This window comes from Lissotriton vulgaris, chromosome 1_1, assembly GCF_964263255.1.
Source record: "Lissotriton vulgaris chromosome 1_1, aLisVul1.2, whole genome shotgun sequence".
In the NCBI taxonomy this organism is placed as follows: domain Eukaryota; kingdom Metazoa; phylum Chordata; class Amphibia; order Caudata; family Salamandridae; genus Lissotriton; species Lissotriton vulgaris.
Window position 1 is genome coordinate 1,627,172,478 of NC_141685.1, and position 23,126 is coordinate 1,627,195,603.

The window sequence follows — 23,126 nt, forward strand, 5'->3', positions numbered from 1 at the left end:
GAAGAGAAGCGTCCAGCTTGTCCTCCTCGAGTTACTGCTGGGTTCATATTATCAAAAAAAATTACGAACCTTTAATTCGTGTGACGACTCTTCCTTCTGAACACTACTTAAGATTGACAAGTGTGTTCCTCCCTGAAATTGAGACAGTCTGTCATGACGGCCCTCCCATTTCCTTACTGTCATTGGCAGTTCATTGAAGTAGAAAGAGGACTACAACAGATACATTATTTACATATTGCCCAACTCTAAAAGCGATAAAGGAAGCAATATGCTGTTGTTGAGATTCCACGGCACCCTGGGTGCGAAACAGTTGCCTTCTTAGAAAAGAGACGGCTGGTATTTTAATTCAGCCATTACAGAGCACGTTAGCGAAGAATACAGCCCCTCTGTTCTGCGCGTGAGCGAACGTCTGCCACTTGTCATTCATCTCGCACATGCGTGGTTTACAATCAGCTGAGCTGCCTGAACTCTGTGGCGTCCCCGCCCTGGCTCGCCGGTCGGCGCGTGCGCAGCAGCCTCAGATCGGATTTGCAGGAAGATGGCGGCTATGGGGTGCCGCTGGGGCTCAGTGTGTGTCACCACTGCCTCTCTCCTGAACCACCGCGGGACATGAGCAACAGCAGCGCCCGGGGTACCTCGACATAAGCATGACCCGCCTGGCGGACTACTTCGTGCTGGTGGGATTCGATTTAGAAAGGAGAGGTGAGGAGTATATTATGGCTGGGGATGTGGGGGGTGGGGCCAAGTGTACCATTACTGGTGTGAAGTATGCCATCACTATGGGGCGGAGACGGAGGTGACTGTGTGGGTTGTGTACCAATGCTTAAGATAAGACGAGGGTGTATCCTGGAAGGAGGCATGTAAATAGATGGGGTGTAGGGTAAATGGTTTTCGGCGAGAATGCCTTACTACTGAAGTGAGGTGGTTGGGAGTGTATTGAGGTTACCGTGGAAATCGATGTTAATGGCAGAAGTGATTTATGTAGCATGACGTGGAGAGATTGAAGTGTACATTTTCTGTCGGAGTCTATAGTAGGTTGTTATAGTAGACTGTCATCATTATTAACGAGGCATGCCCATAACTTTTCTAAAGATGCACTTCTTCACCCCACTACAATGTTACCTAGGACAAACGTATGTTGCTCTCTCTCGACTGCCCCATCCTACCTCTTCTATTTATGTATACATCTACACGTGTTCACTTTTGGCAACTACTACGTAGTGTTTCTTGTTGGAATGATAGGAGCAGCTTAACTGGTAAACGGCTTGCTGGCCCGTTTTACTCCCTATGCATACTCAAATACACTCATTTAGAAGTTGCTGAGACACAATTGTACCGAGTTTCCACGTGCAATGCCGTAGTAATATGTCTAGATCGGTGAAATGATTAGTGATATGCCACATAAAGGTACTCCACTAGATTTGGTGCGTGATGGGAAAATGAACTTTATTGTAAAAGGTACATCATTTCATTTATTTACCTTTCCAGATCACATTAAAAGCAAATGTTAAATAAAGTGGAAGCTCAAAGTTTGAAATTAATTTTGATTCTATACTCTTAAATCTCCCCCATCCTCGATCCCACGAATGGAAAATTATACAATTCAGGGGCATGGTAAGCATAAAGTTTTGCAGTGTGCTTCTGACTTACCATAATTAGGGAAGAGGTCTGTCAGGGTGGCAACGGTTACAGGGTGCTATTCATGGGACGCATTGATCATCTTAACTGTACCATGAGTGCAAGAAGGAATGTTAATGTCAGTAGTAGTTTTGGGAGGAGAGATGTTTACCACAGGGTGTAGAACTACTTCAAGCGAAATCCATATTTGGACAACATTGTTGTTTACCTGATTGCAGTTTATACTGAGGCATCGAGAGATGTGTTGTTGATGAAAGGAAGGATGCTGTGGGAGGAGAGCTTTACTAAGAGGTGACGGACACGATCCTGAGTTTGAAAAGCTGACAAAAGAAAGTAGGACTAAAGTGGAAACTCTTCTATACGCAACTTGGTTGAGAGCATTAGTAGAAAAGGGTGTGCTTGGGTTACGGACAAGAGACAATGGCTCTTGAGATGGCTCAGCTGTAGGAAGAGTATTGATTTTGTTGGTGTTTTATTCAGCGGAAGGGCGAGTAGAGTTCGGAACGAGGTAACCCTTGATCAGGGCCACTTTCATGGACCTTGGTACTATGTTATGAATATGTGAGAACTCGATAACGAGTACTGTTGCTTTTTTCCCCCTAAGATGAGTTGTGTTGGTTACCTGTTTAAAAGTTTTACTCATTGCAGTTAATGAAGCTGGCGGCTTTAACCACTATCTGCTTCAAGTCACTTAAATATTGTCTCGACTACTCCCGCACATGGTTTTAATATTGCTAACCTTCTCCTGACCATGAATTCCGTTTTATAGAGTTTTATGTTTTATTGCGATAAATGATTATGGTTTTAATGAACTAAACGATACATTTTGATGATGTAGGTTTACTCCTTTCTTGGCCCCTTTTGGAAGAGATCAATTTGAATCATGACCATTTAAGATTTATAATTTCCTGCCTTTTGTAAAAAAAAAAAATATATATTGCTACCCATTTGGCCAATTCTACTGGCTTACTGCTTCTACGACGTGTTTAATTGGCTTAGTGTTTAATATGTTTAATTGGTTTACTATTTATCCGAGAGGTTCTGTTTGCTTGCTCCTGTTGACAGGTTTATTAGTTTGCTACTTGACTGACATTTAGATTGATGTCTGCCTATGTGCCAATTTTTGCTGGCTTGATACATGTTTTAAACGTTCAATTGACTTGATGCTGAGTACTGTTGGCAGGCTGCCTGTGTGCAGTTGTCCGCCTGTCAGTTTGGCAGGTTATGTGGACTTGTTGCCATTTGATTGGTTCAGTTTCTGTGCTTCCATTCACCTGCTGCCCTTTTGAAGGGTTTTCTTGGCTTGTTGCTTGTTTGATCGTTTCAAATAGTGCTGATCCTTCATTGACTTCTGTTGCCTTTCTGCCACTTAAAAGGCTCTTTTATTTGGATGCCTGTTGAAATTTCGTTGGATTGATACTGTTCGACCGATTCATTTGACTTCCTGGTCTTTATTTTATTTATAAAGTTTTTATATAGCTCTAGTCCGTGGGTATCAGAGCACTTTACATATTATTTGCCTGCTTATTGTATGAATGGACTGGAGGACCTACTTTTGGACTGGATTCTTTTTTTTTTTTTTTTTTTACTTCTGTCAGTGTACACATGTCTTGTCAGATTTTAAAGATTCCATTGACTTGATGCATTGTTGGGTTGCTGCCTTTGATTTTTTTTTGGGGCTAACTGCATGTGCGTTTATTAACATTTGCCCTCTCTCGTTGTGACTTTGTTTTGGCTTGTGTGACTGATTCCCTTGGCTTGCTGGCTGTTAACAGGATGCACTTGCTTGCTGTTTGACTGACTCATGTCATTGGCTTGCTGCCTGTTTGGAGGCTAAGTTGTCTTTCTACCTGATTTGCAAGGCTTGCTTCCTGGCAGTCACTTTCTGATGGGTCTGCTGCCTGGGCTCCTTTCGGCTTCTACTGGCTTTCTGTCCTTTTTGAATTTTTTTGAACATTTTTATATTTTTTTTCAGCATTTTTTTGATTTCTTTCTGCCTCACTGCTTGTGGGAATGTGTTCCTCTTGCTTTACTGGTTGTATTGCAACATTTCTATAGCACTTTCTACCCCTACGACCTTGGTGGGTCGTTGAAGTGCTTACCTACATGGGTAGCATGCTACACAGTGTATGGTGTGAGGTTTGAAAGAGTGTTGTTTTTGTTTTGATCCTATGTGAGAATTGTTTCCATGCTGTGCATGATGACTACTGAGGTGCGGTTATTGTTTTGGGACTCGACACTTAGTGTGATGGATGAAGAAGTGTTAAGAGATAGCATGCAGTTTATGCTTTTCATTAAGCTGGCAGCTTTGAGAAGCTCTGCAGGTACCTTTTTTGGTATATTCTTATGTTCATAGTCCACGTAGCTGCTTACTGTACTGGGTTGTCCATTTAAAGATGTTGTGTTTAAAGTTAATGGTCCTGAGGAGGCATAAGTTAAAGGGAGAAGTTAAGGAGAGATCAGCAGTGATAAACTTTGTTAGGTTGGGTTGCTGATTGTGTTTTTTGGCGTGCTGTATTTTATAGTTAAAGGGAGAAGTGATGGAGAGATCTGCAGGGATACAAATTGTCTTTACGTAAAGTCTGCTCTTTCTAGTGAACTGGACAGAATTGTTTTTATGTCTCGCTGTGCCAGCGCAAGCGCTGCTCTGCGAGACATTTAGTAGTGTGCTCTTAAAAGTGCTACCCCAGGCTTCTGCTGGCCTAGCGCTTGTGGTCACGCGCGTAGCCACCCGCTTTCAAAGCCCGATGCTTTGCTTTGCTTGCTCTCTAAACGCTCCTCCGCCCCTCCCCGCAGCGTTAATTATAAACATATATACAAACACGCTGCTTTCACTTTCGCTCGTGCACGCACCACTTTCGAAGCCGGGCTTGTTTTTCCTTTTTGCGCGTGCGAGCACCCAACTCCCGCTTCTCCCCCTCCCTCACCACATATTGCGTCTCACGGCCAATGCATGTTTTTTTGGGTAACAGCGAAGGTCTCGCTCTAGCAACCACTTCCAAGGTTGGATGCTTTCGACAATTCCCGAAGGACCAGGCTCGAAAAGCTACATTTATGACAAATCAGTGTGTAAAAAATTAGTGCCCTCCTTGTGCAGTGTGAGCTTTCCCCGAGTTACTAAAACACAATTTCTGTCGTGTCGTAAATAATGTGTGTCATTGTAGCTAGAGTCTTGTGCCCGCCTCCTAGTGCACAGCATTGTGGACGAGACCCGCTCAAGGACTAGAGCGGATGTAAACTGACACCGCAGTGACCTTTGGTGGTGAGGCAACGGTGGCAGCATTTCAATAGCCTCCATCAGTATCTCCAGCCTGCTCCAAAGAGATTATCTTTCATTGTGGCTGGGAGAAGGCTTCGTCGTCCAAAGTGGACTTGTCAGCAACAGCCTGCTTCTCACACACTGCCCCTTTCTCCCAGCAGCGTAAGGGGAAGTGGCTAGATTCTACTGAACACTGTGAGGAGGTGCTGATTGGTGTCCCCCAGAAAGGAGCACGCCTACCGCTGCAGTACTGGTCACTGCATGAGGCTGGCTTTGCAGCGCACAGTGCGGGTTGTGGCTTGTGAATGACACAGAGGGATGTCAGCGTATTGTGGAATGTCGGCGCAGTATAAATGGGCTCTTCCACCCGCACTTGTGCCGATTGGAGATGGTGAAGTCTAATCCGATATTCCGGTGTCAGAGAAGGGTTGCAGCACGGCTGTCCCGTCTGGGCTCCTCTTTGTTGACTGCATGCAGCATGAGCTGGCTGCACTGGTTGCTGCCACTCACTAAAAACACGAGGGAATTCTGATAGAGATGTTGCTAGTGACAATCTGTCTGTGTCATTCGACACCCCTGGAAAGCGTTGAGGTCCATTGTGTGCAATTGGTTGTTGTGTACTATGTGGCGTTGTGATGTCATCATGGGATATGCCACACAGTTTATGGGGTTGGCCCCATGTGAGGGTGGCATTTCATATTCAGCCTAAACAGTACTGGATTTGTAAATCGTATTTTTATAGGCCAAAAGGAAAAATATATTAATGCAAATAATTGTTTTAAGCTTATAATTAGTATTATAGTACAGGCAAACAACAATGAATCTGTGGCGCCCTATACCTCGTCTCTCTTCATCACCACATACCCCTGCCACAACCGTGTGCTTGAATACAAACTTCGCACCCGTGCATGCAGTGATCGTATATGCTTGTAGCCGCATAAGGTATGGCGCATCCAAACAGAGGCAGCCCAGTGTGCAGTACTGCACAGTCTGTAACCTCAACATATCAATGGAGACCTATCAATAGATAACAGTTGTTCGAATTAGGCCGGGGGTGCAGTTGTTTAGCTTATATAACGTGCCGGTATGCAACAAAATCCTCAACACTAGGGGAACATGTATTTGGCACTATGCCACAATTTATGCATCAAAAATTACACACCACATAATTACACTCAACTCAATGCAACATAAATGCACTCCACATAATATCCCTCAGGGCCACAAAATTATATTCTACCTAATTACATTTCACTCAATGCAACATGCACTCCACATAATACCACTCAGTGCCACATAATTACACGCCACATAATTATATGCTACATCATTACACTGCACTCAATGCAACATACACTCCAAATACCACTCAGTGCCACATAATTACAAACCACATAATTACACTCTACTGAACCCAACATACACTCGACACAATACCACTTAGTGCCACATAATTATATGCTACGTAATTGCACTGCACTCAATGCAACATACACTCCAAATAACACCACTAGGTGCCATATAATTACACCCCACATAATTACTCTGAGTGCAACATACACTCCTCATAATTCCACTCAGTGTCACCTAATTACACTCTACTCAATACAACATAAATACACTCCACATAATACCACTCAGTACCACATAATTACACATCTCGTAATTACACTCTACTCAATGCAACATAAATACACTCCACATAATACCACTCAGTGCCACATAATTTTATGTTAAAATCCTTTTTCAGTCAGATTGTTCAGCTGTATATAATGTCGTCTTGGTTTGTATAAAGGTAACAAAAATGCTTAACACTTTTCATTATAACTTTTCAACATGATGCACAGCAGCCACAATGCTCTACAACATAGCCAAAAGTTCTGGCTAAACACATAAGGTCCCAAAGGCGAGACCTAGTGGCTATGACAATAGGTCTTACCTTTGGGACCTTATAACTGTTTAGCTATGCAACAGTTAATGTTGTTGCACCGAGGATATTGTGCTGCATAACTAAATACATATGAGTTCCCAAAGGCGAGACCTATTGGCTATGCCAATGCTTCTTGTATATTGACATACTGATGATTTAGTCCTTTTTGGATGACTATCATCCTTTGCATTCCTATCCTTGATTGTTCTGAGGCTTTACTGCCTACTTTAAGGTCTTGTCCTGCATCTTCAGAGGTTTCTTTTAGTACTCGCTATCTGGACTTATTTGGTGTCGTGTATATCATTACTGAGTTGTTTTCTTAATAGGTTCTGTCAAAGTTGGTTTTCCATATGCCGACTACTGCAGATTGTTTGTTGCTCTGCATAGAAGTAGGGAAATGTCTACTATCTACATCAGTATGCTGTCTGTTTTGTGTATGCTTTGTCATGAACGGAATATGAATTTTTCATTGTGATGTACAACAAGCCTGTTTTTAAATACACTTGCAAATTCTTTTAATATAGTGCTTTGGATTGACTTCTCTTATGCAACCAGCAGTGTGCTCTTCGTTTCATATTCAGTTGGGACAAGAGTATTGATCTGAAAATTGTGTTTGGAATGCCACCATTCATATAACATTTTTACATTCATATGTTGGCCTGGTCCACACACTGATCATGATTACATTCAAGGGCATGTCTTAAGAGTTGAGACTTGATACCATCAGTTAGAATGTCATAATTCAGAAAGGGTGTGTTATGTTTCCACTGTATTATCCATTGAGGACTACGGTGGACAATATTGAATTTGTGTGCCGTTCCCATACTTTTTTTGTGTTTCTGTACTATTGTTTCGTAATTTGTTGTAGCTCTCTGTCTAATATTGTAGTTCCTTGTGTATGTCCAATATGTTGGCGCAGATAGATCTCAGACTTAAGTTTATAGAAAGGTGTTGCAGTTTGAATACTCGTTGTGAAGGGGAAAGCTAGCACAGACTTACTTTGTCTGGTGTTTGGTTCTTGAAAATTTGAATTTTGTTTTCCTCCAATTAAAGTGAACATCTGGAATAACTCACTGATATGGATTGTGCCTTTTTGGGCCCAGCTGGTTATCCATTTGTGTAATTTACCTATTGAGTGGGCTTGTAGTGCACTGATGATGGACACAACCACATTATGCTTTTTGTTATGCTCACAAATGTCACTTCTTATTTATGTTGACAGTTTAATAGACCATTCTAGTATAGTTTACTAAAAGGCTTCTTTTGCATTAAATAAATAGATGGGCTTATTTGACATGCTCTGAAGCAGATCCATATGAATTGTTCACAAGTGTAGATTTCTAGTGCTGGCCCCATTTTCCTTCTCCGTTATGTTGTTGGGTGTCCTACTAGGCTGTTTTATTGTTCTGTACTGTACGGCTAAGTCGGACTTGCTCATTAACTTACGAGCAATTCTCAACAAATATTAGGGTTGTATTTCCTGTGTTCTTTTTACTCTTTTCAAACTGGAATAACAAAATAACTTCGTTGTGATCAGTATTACTGCATACTTTATACAGCGGCCCATGACTAATCTTTAATGTTTGCATTTCAGATTTGTTTATTTTCGGGCAGGTGTTTGATTGTTGTGCTTTTTTCTATTTTGCTTCAACTAAGTAGTTTTCATCAGTTGGGCCGCATTTTGAAAGCCATAAAGTGCTCTTTATTTATAATAAATGAAAATCTGTGCACAGAAAATTAAATATCTAAACTATAGTAAATGTAAAATTCATGAAAGGCAAACTCTTACTGATATATTACATGAATTGTAGTGACAAAGGTCCACCCTTTGCACCTTCATATATACTTTCACACAGCATTTTAAATGTTCCCAGGATTCAATAGATTAGCTGAATGGGTCTACTCATTTGGAAATTTGTATATCCTGCTGATTTAAAGGATACTCATACCCTCTTAGCAAAGAGGGTTCACGGTTTTCTTCCTGCCTCCTTTGCAGTGCAGCGTCAGTGTGTTTGCTTAACAATTCACATGTAACTAATTTTTCATATGCTCTCTGATTAATCTTTCCTGCATATATCATCTTATTTCAATGGGGCTGGTGGGACTCACCTGCCCTTAACCTGCTGGCCAACGCACCATTTTTGTAGTCTCTTTTTGCAGGGTTGAACTGCTATGAATCATATATATATTTTATGTAGTACTCTTTTTGATGAAAGGTTCACACACGGTTCATTCAGGAAATGACATCCTTCTCCTACCCATTTTCGTTTGCAGCAAAAGAGCTAGTTATTGTTGTTTTCTGCATTAGCCATCTCCTGCAGCCTGAACTTCACCTACCTTCCTGTCTCTGAAGTGACACACGCCTACTCTCACAGTTTACCATAATGAAATACTAAAGGACACTGCTATGAGAAAGATGTTTAAGTCTGATCACGCGCTGAAATCTCCACTGAGAACTCCATAGAAATAAGTTTTGGGCACGTGGGCAGTGATGTTGCCTGTGATGGCGTTTCATTCATAGCTCACTTTTGTTATATTTTATATACAATGGCAAGCAAAGAGATTAGGTCTTCTTTTACATTGTTTTACAGAACACTTGAGTTTTGTGGCTCTTTTTCGTAAATGAGATATTTTCCACTGCTCCTTCAAGCTTTCTATAAGGACATTTATAATGGATTCACATTGGCATAAGAACAGTTTAATTGATTGAAGAGGCAGTTTTCTTTTGTGTGTTTTTTTCCATGCTTATTTCCATCGATTGGCTTGTCCATGTTTTAAAATTAACTTTCTTGTTCTTCTTCTGTTTTGTAACTATTTGCAGGCAATGCGATACCTCACATGCACCAGTGCATTTTTTTGGCTTAAATAGAACTTGGAAAATAAAGTACCTTACTCCATGTTCATTGTTTTACTAGAAACTTTGCATTGGCCTTCCAAACTCATTTCCTATATTTCTATTAATATTAGTCTCGTATATTTCTGAAATTTCTTTAGAGCACTCTTTGTATCAGTTAGCTGTTCCTATATACAAACTCTTGTGCTTTCTTTTTTTCCCCCCTGTATTATCCCGAAATATCGTCACTTTATTACAGTTTCAATGAGTATTGTAGCTCTAATTACCTCTTGCTTTGTAAAATACAAGAGCTTGGGTACTTTCAGATATTTAAGCAACTTATAGCATACTGCTACTCATTTATGATATGCATGTTAACCTAAATGCGTTAAGAGGCAGGATGGAGGCTGTTCATGGTTCACCATGGAAGCTTTACATTGTGTATAGTAGCCTCATAGTTCTCTGCTGAGGGCTATACTGGTTGTTAAAAGCCCTGACCCAGGTCAAGGATCTATAACGAGGGTGAAGGGCTTTAACAACAGGTATATTCCAAAGCAGAGGGCTATAAGGCTATTAAAACGTTCCACCCAGTATGGGTAGTATGTTCTAAATGTTAAAAGGAGAAACAGAAAGACAAACATTGGAATGTTGGAGCAGAAGTCTTATACCAGCCATTATAAGCCCAGAGCCACTTAATTGTCTTGAATGGAGCTTTCAACAAACCAGTGTTCTCATTATAATGTCCTATTTGCTAAACCCAGAGCGGAGTGGCAGCATCAGAACACTTGCTGCATGGTAAAACATTAGATAAAACGTACCTCAATGGGGCTATGCAAACGAGTTACCGATGTGGAATGTACACATTAGGAGATGGGAAGGTGCCTTGATAACCTTATGTAGCCAGCTGATTGAGGTCCTCCTTATTTGGGTGTATTTGAGTGGTTTCGAGTGAATCTCTTTGTTACTCAGTTAAAATTCTGAATCTTTCTTCAGACTGGTAGGAGTCGGTAAGGAAGACAGCTCTTTGGGCAGCCGTGTTTCACTTTGCTGTGGCAGCCTTTTAGGAGTTCATGATGATACACGTACGTTTTGAATGTTTAAGTTACAGTGCTGGACTTTGCTTTGGACTATACTGCCTTATGATGCAAACTGCTACGACCCTTGCCCTCTGCTTTACCATTGACCGCCTTCAAAGGGTGAGTACAAGGTTACGTTGTCGGCGTGTGGCGAACACGTCGTCAGTGTTTCTTTTTCGTGTCTGTACCAGTAGCAGGGGGTTATCGTCTCCCTGTCGTTCTTCGGAAAGGGGTTTTGTTCTCTGTAGCTGCCCACTCCTGGAGCACAGCAAGCAGAGACTCGCAGGGAGCACCGAGGAGAGCTCCATCATTGTAGAGGATCTGTACGACGCATTCCTAAAATACTGAATGTCAGGAAACAACACAGGCGTGCCAGAAATAAACGGCTCCTCGCCCCTCCTTCCTCACCCAGTGACAGGGGGCCCTAATGTATGTATGCTGAGGGAAACATTGCGCAGCACGCAGCCTACAAGAAACAGGGGCATGGGTGACGTGTGCGTGCAAGGTTCTGTAGGCATCTGTGTTGGGGAAGAAAACAAGAGCTGATTCCATTTCATTCCCGGAATGAGTTATGTCATTTCATTCCATGATGTCGAACGAGTTCCAGTATGCATATTCACTGCCCTTGATCCATTCGTATGATACTCGGGGTTGTCCTTTCGTTAAATATATTTTTCCGTGCATTTTTGTTGCATGGTTCGAGGGATACCTTATTAAGTTTGCTGTCCGCTTCCTGCCCACGAATGTTTCATTGGAGGGCTGCTGCTCAGCTGCCTCCACTCAGAATTACCTTTGTGGATTAGATTTGGGGCAGTAGGTTGAAGACCGAATCCTGTACTTTGTTTTCATGGATCACATTTATTCTTACTGTGACGTGATTTATTCCAACCAGTTGCTTTCTCTGAAATGGAGTCTTGCACTTCAGGGGTGTCTTGATTGTATTCTATGGTTATTTGTCATGCTACATTTTAACTCGTGTTTTGTAGTATTGGCCTCGTTGTATTGTGACCTGCAGATATTGCCCATCCGCATGTTGTGACTTGTCTGCTTTCTGTAACGTGGTGCCGTCCTCGTTGGAGTAATGTACCCTTCTTCACTAGCATGGTTTGGAGTCGTTTTTTTTTGTGATGATGCCATAGGTCGGCCCTCTGTGACTAAAGTTTACTTTGTTTATATGAAACATCAACTGTGCCTTCAAATAATCAGTACCAGGACCATCCTCAGCCCCCATCAGACTGGCGCCCTCCCTTTCTTTAAGCTCCCGTAGTTCATTACAAGAGTCGGGAAATGAAATGGTGGTTTCTTGTGATACCGGAGGTTATTGTTTCTCAATCACAGCTCCAAGCTCAAGATGGAACCCAATTTGTCTTAGCGTTTGTGATATCCATGTTTAACTCCTGTTTCTGCTGTGAAAGTGCATATACCTGATAAAGAGTACAGTTTACCTGATTTCCTAAAAGGTGACTTACTTACTCGGTTGTCTCATTAACCTTTGTATTTGGGCCTGTGCTCTATGCCTGTTTGTATTACCTCATTTTTTGAAAACAGCAATCTGAAGGGTGTTGGCACGGTGGCAATTCACCTTTCTTACTGTTTATCATCATTGCTTGGGGTGATGATCCTCATAAAGTGAATGCCCTGCTTATCTGGAAACGAGCTGAATGGTTGCAGAGTCCGAGCTGCTCTGGAGTTAGCTTTTATCCTCCTTATGTTTAATTGCTGGGTCACCCCCTTCCAGAATAGGATTGTGACAGCATGCTGTAGGTTGCTGTCCTTTTCGTAGATGGTGTTGCCAGATACTATAGACTGCAGACAGGAATGGCTGAGTGTGTCATCCTTCTTCTCCCTGACTGTGATATTTGGGTTTGGTCATTCAGCAGTTCCAACTGTTTCTCTCGCAGGTTCTGATGCTACATTACTCTTCATGCTAACCACATAGGGCTTAGGAGGGCCAGTCTTTTATCTTTGCATTTCAACAGGTTGTAGTGTGTGTGTGTGTGTGTGTGTGTGTGTGCGTGTGTGTGTGTGTGTGTGTGTGTGTGAATATGCGGTTTCTAGGGAATCATTCAGGTACGCTGGCCGAGAGGAGAATCTAACGAAGTTCCAGTCGGAACCCTCTCACTCCCTCTAAAGACCATGAAGCACAGCATCGCTTCTTAAAAAATACAACGTGACTAATATGTATTGTATGTATTATTAATGCTTGCTTATTTTGTAGCATTTTTTGTATTTTCACTTTACCTCACTTTAGGTCACCTTTGGAGTGGTACACATAGGGCTGGACCCTGTGTTTGTCTTGAAGAAGAGCATTTGGGATGCTCGAAACATGTTGACATTTTCTAAGTACCCCTAACTCATTATAGATCGGCTCCCTAGAAACTCACCCCATTTTTAATACACCAACTAGAAGCCAGAATAAAGTTTCTTCGCCTACCAGTTAGGTATTTTTAAACTCACTCCACTCCACAACACCACTGCACTACACATAGCTCCTCACTACTTAGTGCTCCTACGTCTCATCGCAAGTCATAGCATGCCTCAATCCGCTGCGGATTGAGATGGCCCCTATGATGAAGCATGTCACCGTGGGGAAACCCTGGTGAGTGAGGGAACTCATGAAAGAAAATCAGATTTTCCAACTCGGATTGAGTGAAAATCCATCCATGTTTTTCAGCTAGTTCCCTATCTGACATCTCAGATTTTGTTGGTCTACTATTGTATGAGGAGGTGGACCTAGTTTGTCCCTCTGCCTCCCTCGTTTTTTAGGTCTCGCCTTAGCAATGCAGCGCATGCGCTGCTCTCCTTGGCGAGACCTATAGTCGCCGGTTGCTCTCCTGAAGGGAGACAGGAGGTGGCACGCGCGGACAGGAGATGTGCACTCCGTACGCGTGCACATCTCCTGTCCGTGCGTGCCACTTCCTGTCTCCCTTCAGCAGAGAAACCGGCGGCACAGCACGCGCATTGCACACTTTCACTTTCCCTCCCTCCCCTTCAAGAACCCGGACATTGGATATGGTCGAAGGAAGGCTCTGTCTCTGATTCTCATCGTGAATTTTGAAGAATGGTGACCTCTTCGTGCCTCACACTGAACGCATAGCTTCTATCCTTATCCCCTGATTTACTGCAGAGTCCTTGTGTGACCCTCTACCAGTCTCTTTACATTGCCTGCTCTGTGTAGCCTCTTGTTAGTCCCGGTCTCTCTCTATACTTCTGTCTAACCCCGTTTTTGCCACAAACCCCTCTGTGACACCCAGGGAGTCTTTTCACCTCCCCGTACCAGACTCTAATCTCGGCTCTCCCACCGCCCTTCTGCGCAACTTAAATTACCTCTGTAACCTTAGTTGAACACCTCTGCTGTTGCCTCTCTCAGTCCTTGGCCATGTCTCTTCCTTCCCCTAAGCCTACAATTAATCTTGGCTATTCTGCTGACATGGCTTGAATTTCGGCAGGCTGTCCACTTTCATGTGCTTCGTCTTTTATTTTAATGTGTATGATCTTAGTTGGGACTCTTCCTCCCCCCTCCCCAACTCAGTGTATCCCTGCTTGTGACGCTTACTGTGTGAGAAAGGTTAGCCCATTCACTTCCTGTGCCTTCGAACCCTGGTGTGTGACTGTGACTCTCATGGTGAGCCTCGTCAACCTCGTCGCCCCAGTCAGCTCTGTCAAAACGCTGTTTGTTGAGACCCTAGGCTAGTCCCCAGCACCCCTCTGCCCCAGTCAGCTCTACCCCAGACCCTGCGCTTGCAACACCGGCCTAGCCACACGCCCCTCATATCCGCTGCAGATTCTGTGAGGTGTGTGATCCTGGGCAAGCCGCTTCCAGCTCCTCGCGCCCCAGTCAGCTCTGTCAAAACGCTGATTGTTGAGATGCTAGGCTAGTCCCCAGCACCCCTTTGCTCCAGTCAGCTCTACCCCAGACCCTGCACTTGTAACACCATGCTACGCCCGCAAGCTCCTATCTACCCTGCCCCAATCAGCTCTGCAACAGATTCTGTATGGCGTGTGACAATGGGCTAGCCCCTTCCCCCCCAGACCGTGTTTGTAACAGTACAGTAGACCCGCAACCCTCTGCATCCCCCCACGCCCCAGTCAGCTGTACCACAGAGCCCGTGAGTGACCTGCCACCCCACCCTCATGTTGCGGCTTTCATCGTCTTTCTTTTTCACTCCTGACAAAACCCCTTCGTACAATCTATGGGGTCACCCCAGGGCCAGCTTTATGTCTGTGTGACGGGGCAGCTGCAATTGGTGTTAAGCTTAGGAGGGAGCTGTGATCAGACATAACGTATGGGTTTAAAGACACCTGCTGCAGAGTTCCTTGTGTGTCAATCAGTTTTCAGGCAACGATAAAATTGTCACGTTAACTCTACTGATTAAGAGGCATCAGTTTTGCCTAGCAACAGTATAGACTCATCGTAAATTAGAGCACAGGTTTAATATGCCTGCTGCAAAGAACGTGTACCATGCAGTTCAGAGAATTGTAATCTATTTAGATAGCTCAGTGGGTTACTGCTTTTGTCACAGAGATCCTTTTGTTACTTGCAGTTACAATGCTAATATAGTACAGTGAGCTATAAACTCTTATCAAACAGCTTCATACAAACTGCATGGTAGAAGTTAGAACATTGTTATTTTCCCCAGTGCTTCCTTATCCTACTGTGGTTAAAAAGGGTTTGTTTGGGTACAAATACATTATTATTAGTATATTCAATCCCAACCACTGCGGTACATTTCAAATTCTTAGTTTGTACTTCTGCAGACAAAACACAAGGGGCGTAATACAGTCCCCTACAGCGCATTGGGACCCCTAGCCCTTCAAAGGGCCCTCACTCAGCCCCAGGCCAATAAATATCAGTAAGATATGGGATATTGGGAAGGAAGGGGCTCCTATCACAATCTGCAAGGTGGCCCCATCATTTTGAGTTTCGCAACTGCCAAACACTCTTAAAATATACTGCCCACTAGTACTACACCTTATAATCCCACTTGTTTTATGTAACATTTCCTATAGACTAATTTACACACATATGATTCATTACCTCTCTATAATGTGTGTTATGTAAAGTGCTCTCACACTCTACAGTGGTATGAGTAGCGCTATAAAACAAATTAAATGTATGTGAGACAGAGAGAGGCACTGTTGGAAGGTGGTAGTGAGGGACTCTGTGGAGAAAGTAATGCAATGGGGTCTCCAAAACAGATTGTCGCACCAGGCGACACAAATGCTACAGTCAGCCATGGGTCACCTTCTTTTCAAATCGATTTCAACCTCAAACAAGCATTTGCAATGCAATAGGTCTCGCATTTTTGGGAGTTTAAGCTATTGGCATTGTAACTGACAATGCCTTATATTTATGTTTTTTAAACCAAAACATAAAAAAAGGCATTGTCATTTACAATGCCAATAGCTCAAATTCTCTCAAATGCGAGACCTATTGCATTGCAAATGCTTATTTGATATTGTGTGTCAGCACTCACACAAGTGTGAGCTCACACACACACCACACACACATCTGTATACTTTTTAAAAACAATATCAGATGTTTAGCTATTGTTATCAATTCAAATCGCTGTTAACAGTTGGTCACGTAAATATTTAGAATTTCTCAGAAATGCTACATTACTATAAATGATGTATTCGAGAGAAATTGAACCCCAGTAAATGGGTTCTTCAGTCTGATTTCCCTCGCAGCAGTAAATTCGTCAGTGAAAGGTAACACACCCCAAAAACACTGTAAAATTGCTTGTGCATTGTTGTCTAAAACTTAATTTGGTTGCAAAGGCCTTATTGTTTGTAGACTCATTTTGCTTTTGACACAGCTTTTTTAAATTAATATTTTGTTATCCTTCCGTTACAGCCAAAAAGAATAATGGGTAACATTTATTATAGGTCAGTAGTAGCATCTCTGGGGTTCTTTCCATTTACAAACCACTCTATTCACCAGAATCCACCAGTAGGACAATACGACAGTTGCAAATTTTTATTAATTGTATTTACTGTTCCCAAATATATAGTGTTGATACTAATGTTATATTATCCTTTTAATCACCTTTTTAGGTCTCACCTATGCAGCATGTATGCACTGAATAGGAGACCTTTAGCCGTCGTTCTGCTCTTTTTCGAAGCACATACTAGTGCTTGTGGCGGCATCCACCTTGCGGGAGCGAGCAGGTGCGTGCCATAAGCACGAGTATGTGCTTAGAAAAAGAGCAGACCGCGCACACACCACTCGCGGGCTCACCTCCTGCTCCCCCCCTCTCTCTCACGCGGGCACACTAGTTTATCTCCATGCCTCCACTCCTGTAGGGGTTCCTCGTTTTTTTTGCTAATGTGCAATATGTGTTTTAAAACACTGATAGATTTGACTTGTAGTTTGAAGGCTAATTGGTTTGAAAGCATTGTGCTCAGTCAGGTAAACAATATCTGCCTAAAAAATATATACACCAGCTTGCAACTCGTGGTGTACCATCCCTTTCTCTAACTGGAACCTCATGTTCAATGGGGAAGTGTAAATTGGCAGTTTAGCCTGCTGTAGTGTATCTTGATGGTCACTCCACTGAATTCCAATAATGAAGTTCCACTTATCTGCTTTGGGCTAATACAGACTGCAGATTTATCGCACAATTTCTCTTATAAGAGAAAATTAGTTACATGAATTTTGTGGCTTGCTTTCAAGGTGGCAACTACTAATCGCCTTACAGAGCAATAATTCACTTTTGGCTATCTCTTAAACTCCCCCTTCTAGGCTGCCGTTCAATTTTGGTAACCTCCTACGTATTCTGTATTCCTGGGTGGCCTTTCAATTTCTGTACCATCTGTCATAAGTAAGTACTGGATGGCTGTACGCTGCTGTGTGCTATCATCATTCGTTCCTTAATCAGTCCATGCCATTAAACACAGGTGGCCATCTACTTCCGGAAACCTTTTCAATCATTCGAGTTCACTTCTGTTTATATCATTCTCTTTCTTACTTTTAGCTTGCGTTCACTTACTGAAGTCACTGGTGAACATGCAAAATTCAAAATAAGCAAGTTCAATTTGCAGTGTTTCAAATGTATGCTTTGTAAATTGAGTGCTGAGATTTTCAGTTACTGCATACATTTTCTGAGCTATTCCATCAGGGCTGGACCCTGGGACTAATGCATGAAATCAGCGAGCTCCGCTATTTTATACAGACCACACACTGTGAAGATGTGGCACTGCTCTGCAGCAGGTGCGTTCATTCTCTAAGCTACTTTACGATGATTCAAAACTGTGTGGAGTACACTCAAGTGCATTAATCGCCCTATTTTTCTTACGGATTTAACTTGTATTCTAGTTGAGGAACTTTTAAGCCGCAGAGGGTAAAATACGGTTATTTTTGACGTTTTGGAGTTTTGCACAGAAATTAAGATTGCTGGACTGTGTAGTCTTAACTGACTTGTGGGTGCGTCATGTTATCGTCCGGCGGACGTCACTTCTTTTAATTCAAATCCGTTGGATTTCCAAGGCTTCCGTCTGATTCTAACATGGCCACTGTACTCCGAAGTTTAAGTCCACATCACTGCTGTGTTTGACATGGAGAGAGGCACCAAGTTAGAGAAAATGGTGAGTCGCTTAAGTTCGATTCTGTGCCACATGAAAGGCAGCAGTATATCCTCTTGCTGGTGACTGTAAGTGGTTGGAGCATGGGCTCCAACAGCGGACCAATGGTCATCGTCCAGAAAGCCTCAAAGGTACACGTGTACACGTTCTAAACATGTCTTTGTGCCTGTACTAATACTTAAGGGTCTCCGAAGTTACTGGGGAAATCTAGGCGCTTTATCGTTCATTGCTATCCTAAAATGGGTGATCTTTATTGTCTGTAAAGGGGTCACAGTACAGTACCACTCCTCCCTTGTTGAGTGTTAATGGGTCGACAGGTTTTAGTATGACTGCGTGCAAATAATTATCAATTTCTTTGATATTTGTTTTTAAGGAGTGGTAGTGCACACTTGCTATGAAATAATGTTTGGTATAGATAAGCTGTTTATTCTGAGGAAATGCAATGAAGCGGCCGGGAGTGCTGTATGAAACATTTGTTTTCTGCAGTGTGTATGGAACTGGCTAAGTGCGGTATTTCTTATTGGGGGGGTTCACTCTTTGATATGGTGATTCTTGTACTCCTTTCTATATGGGATTAATAACCCCCGTTGCTCGTCCTCCCCAATCCCGGAGAGCTCATATTTCAGTATGAAATCTCCACTTTGAGTTAAGAAGGTGAAAGTTCACTTGGTTAATGTACCGAAAGTTAGAATTTTGTTAAGTTATCACTAGGAATGTTTATAACACTTTGATGACATAAAAAACAAGCAATGGCATAGCCAATAGGTCTCGGCTTTGGGACCTTATAAGGTGTTTATTTATCCAGCACAATATCCTTGGTGCAACAACATCAAGTGTTGCATGGCTAAACACTTATAAGGTCCCGAAGGCAAAACCTATTGGCTATGCCAATGCTTGTTTCTTATTCCCTATGACTTGGAGGGAAGAGCCTCAAGTAATTCTCGATGTTATTCCTAGAGCATCATGATGCTTTTCATTTAGAAAGGGCAGTAAATGTTAGTCTTGGCAGAACTGCTCCTAGGGTTTACATCCTTATATTTCTTTTACTTATGTAGAACTGATAGTCAAAGGTATCTGACCATAAAAGAATGCGTTCAATCCATGCATTGAGATGAAAATCTCATTAAGTATGTTGTTTGGGCAAAGTGATAGTGATATAGAATCTTTTGAGCCATATTCATTGATAATTTCTCAGATTAGGCTACATGGTGGTAATATCTGTGCTGTTATATTAAAAGTGTAAATGTAGGTTTATTAGCACACTTGTTCCCAATAACACATTTACTGGACCACACATATTTTCAAAGGCATAACATATATATATATATATATATATATATATATATCTGTAGCAGTCTCCACTAGGTAGTTAAAGTTAGGATCATGATTTCATAAGGAAAATCATTTTTGTTTTGCCTATAACTTTGGGGCAGTTTAAAGAATGTTCATGAAACTTTAAAAAAACAGTTCATCCATCTCCACTCATTTACCAGTTCTGTATAATTGGGAATTTTTTCCACATTCACGGCTTCTGACCTTCCACATTACATCACTCATGACCTATTCTATCACATCATCGATAACTTCTGAAATGACATTAATGATGACACACTGTCCACGGCAGGGGCGTAAGTTGTAGTTCCTTCATTTATCTATAACTAGTGAATCTCAGTAGTTTTTAGAGTTTAAAATGTAACGTTTTACCTGACTTTTTCACCTAACTATATTTAGTAAGTAATCTTTTGTTACCATACCTTACTATCCAACTCGGCCCTGCACACAACTTCTCGTGGGTGGCCAGCGTCACGCATGGGCTTCGGCTGTGTGTGGCTTGGGGTTGAGCACAGGGCCCAGTTTACGACCATGCCATACACCCAACCTCCCCTTTGGTGCCCCACTCCCCGTTGGTGCCCCACGCTCCATTGCTGTCCCACCCCAATGGTTGTGTACTCTCACATGGCTTGGGAACTAATGTGAGCTTGTAGAACATGTGCTCTCTTTTTAGCTTCTGCTCCTTCCATAACCTCTATGAGAGAATCTTTATAGATGACACTTTTGTTTAAATATGGTTAGTTAAATCCCAGCAGGTGGTCAGCATTTTTCACAGGGTAAAATCATCTTAGAACACACTATAATTTCTAAAATTAGTATGGTACCTACAATAAATGACTTGTGACCGATAAGGGTTATCATCCTTTATATGGGCTCCTTTTTATGGCCCTCAAAACCTGGCATTCACCACAACGCATTTCACTGATAATCCTTTAGTGGCTGCCACATCCTAGTGCCCATGGTGTGGCAAGCAAGTCGTGGAGGGGTGGGTGGAGGTAGGGAGGGATTTTTTTCATTCATTTTCAGGACCCAGGACCGTCCCTGAGTCCTGTAGTAGCTGCTACAACATATTGTTTGGACTGTGTCCAAACAATTAGGATTGACTAATCCCTTGCACAGCCTCTAGAGTGGCCAATCAGAGCATATCTGGACACAAACAGTCTAGATATCCCTATCTTTTTTTAACCCCTTCATGACTACACAGGCACCTCTTTAAATGTGATTTTCCCCAAAACAGTTGAACAGAGTTTTTTTTTAAATGTATTTTTATTGTGATGCACTCTAGCAAATATGATACAGTACGTCCTGCTGAGAAACAGGGCCAAAGTACGCAATCACATATCTTAGTACACAGCCATTAAGCCCACATCCCGGATGTCGGGCGGCGCTGAAGTATTGAACAGGGTAGTGCTGTGCCATTGATAATATAAAGGGAAGACTGCAGTATCTACAAACTGTGAACGTAACATCACTTTTGGTATAAACAACCCCCAAACAGTGTGACCCACCAACATGACTCCTCTGACGTGCCTTACAACCTATCCTACTAGTATACAGTATAGTGACCCAGCAAACGAATAAAAGTTCCAGTCTGCTCGGGCTCAAGACCTACATCTCTCACTCGGCCCACAAGCATCATACATTTAGGCAGAGCGTGCATGCAGACGGTCCGCCTCAAGGTGGGAAGGGCGAGGGACTAGGGAGGGGAAGAGGGGTAGAAGGGGAGAATGAAGCCTGTCCATCCCCGGCCACTCGTCCAAAACTTGCTGACTCCTGCCTCCCTCTGTACTCCAAATATAACCCCCAAATGTTTTTAGGCCGGCTCTTGAGCGGTAGTAGCTCGCTGTGGTTCTCGGATTGTGTGCAGCAGTATGTCAAATCCCTCGTCCAATGATCTATCGTTGGGAGGGGCCCTCTCATCCAACACATTGCTAAGCGCCTCTTAGCCATAAGCAGGCCCATTTCCACTATCCTGCGCCGCGTCTTGGGTAATGGCCTTGAAAAACCAAGCAATGCAAGCACCGGGTATGGAGCGATGTCTGACTCTAGTGTGTTACTCAATTCACGGAATACCTTGCCCCAAAAAGTCTGCACCCCCGGGCACTCCCATGCCAAATGCAGGAATCCAGCATCCAGTATCGCGCACCTCTCACACTACGCGCTGTCGTGCAGTCCAAAACGGTGTAGTCTCCTGACAGTTGAACAGAGTTACACCAAAGAACAAAAAGGGATGTTTTCTGAGTAAAGTTCTAACCTTTTGCCACATTTGGTGTAATTAGGTTCTTTCGTTTCTTTCTGTGTTGAGAATTAACCTGGTAAAGTAAGGAATGGGGACTCCTGTTATTTTTGGCCCCCACTTGATGGATCACTGAAACGTTCCAGGAGGGACCTGAGATGGATTCACTTTTTTCGTAAAGTTCATGAAGAATTAGCAAACGGCACCAAAAACTCTTCCTGTGAAACTCTGACGTAACTAGGACTGCAGAGTGCTGACCGCCTCTGTGTAAATATGTTTACATTTTAGGTTTCATTGTTCGGGTTAGCCAAGACCACCTTTTTTTTTTTTTTTTGTTAAAATCTTTTTATTCGTTTTATTGATAACCTAAATAAAAAATCTCGGCATATCACATGAAGAGACACAAAAATTCTAGTTCATATGGCAGTTATTTTGGGAATATAGGCGATTTCAAGAATACATCACAGGGGTTGGAATGTGCATCAGGGGGACACAGATTCGTCTTCAACGGGGGCTGTAGGTGCGACATATAGATCTCCCCTTTAAGTGTTCCATTTGGCCCACAAAAGGGACCATTTTTTGGGGCAACCTCTTGCTACATAAACCGTTTTCTTCCTGAACATACACCAGTCAAGATTTCTGTTCCATGTGGCGAGTCGCCCTTCTCCCAAGAGTCATGTAACTTATCAAGGAGATCTGGTGTGTTAATAATCAGCTTTTTGTGAGTTGGTGATCTGGCCTTCTATGGAAGCAATCCATCCAACAACCTTTCCTCTAGTGGGGAGGACTCTGGGAGGGACCTTGTTTTATGGCTGTGACCAGTGCGTGGCGGCCCTGCAGGTAGCAGAAAAACTCTGTGCTTGTGAGCTCGACATGCTGTTGTAGTTTGTCAAAACTAATCATGTTACCCTTCACCCAGAGGTCACCTATCCGAGAGATACCGATGCGGTCCCACTTGTCAAAATCCTTAGAGGAATGTAGGCTGCTGAGCTGTTCCGAGTCCCAAAAGTGGGTCGCCAGCATCAGTCTCCGGTCTCAACCCAGCCTCCTGTAGCAACATCACGCCGCAGGTGCTGCAGGGTCGGTAGCAGATTCCTCTTGTAGCGGAGCTTGGGATCTGTGGTGACCAAGATCCCTAGGTAGCAAAACCCATCCTTCACCACTTGTACAAGACAACCTCTGGGGAGAGCCGGAGCATCACCACTCAGTGTATAGAGCAGAGATTTATTCCAATTGAT

General features: G+C 42.8%; 1 protein-coding gene across 8 annotated transcripts in view; it reads left to right on the forward strand.

Moving 5' to 3' along the window:
* Positions 1-487: 487 nt before the first annotated feature.
* SBF1 (SET binding factor 1) overlaps positions 488-23,126 on the forward strand; it is a 1,591,024-nt gene continuing 1,568,385 nt past the window's right edge. For all 8 annotated transcript variants that reach the window (XM_086918836.1, XM_086918839.1, XM_086918838.1 and 5 more), the window contains exon 1: positions 488-702. In XM_086918836.1, the coding sequence (XP_086774962.1) occupies positions 648-702 (55 nt within the window). In that variant the 5' untranslated portion in view covers positions 488-647. The remainder of the gene's footprint in view (positions 703-23,126) is intronic.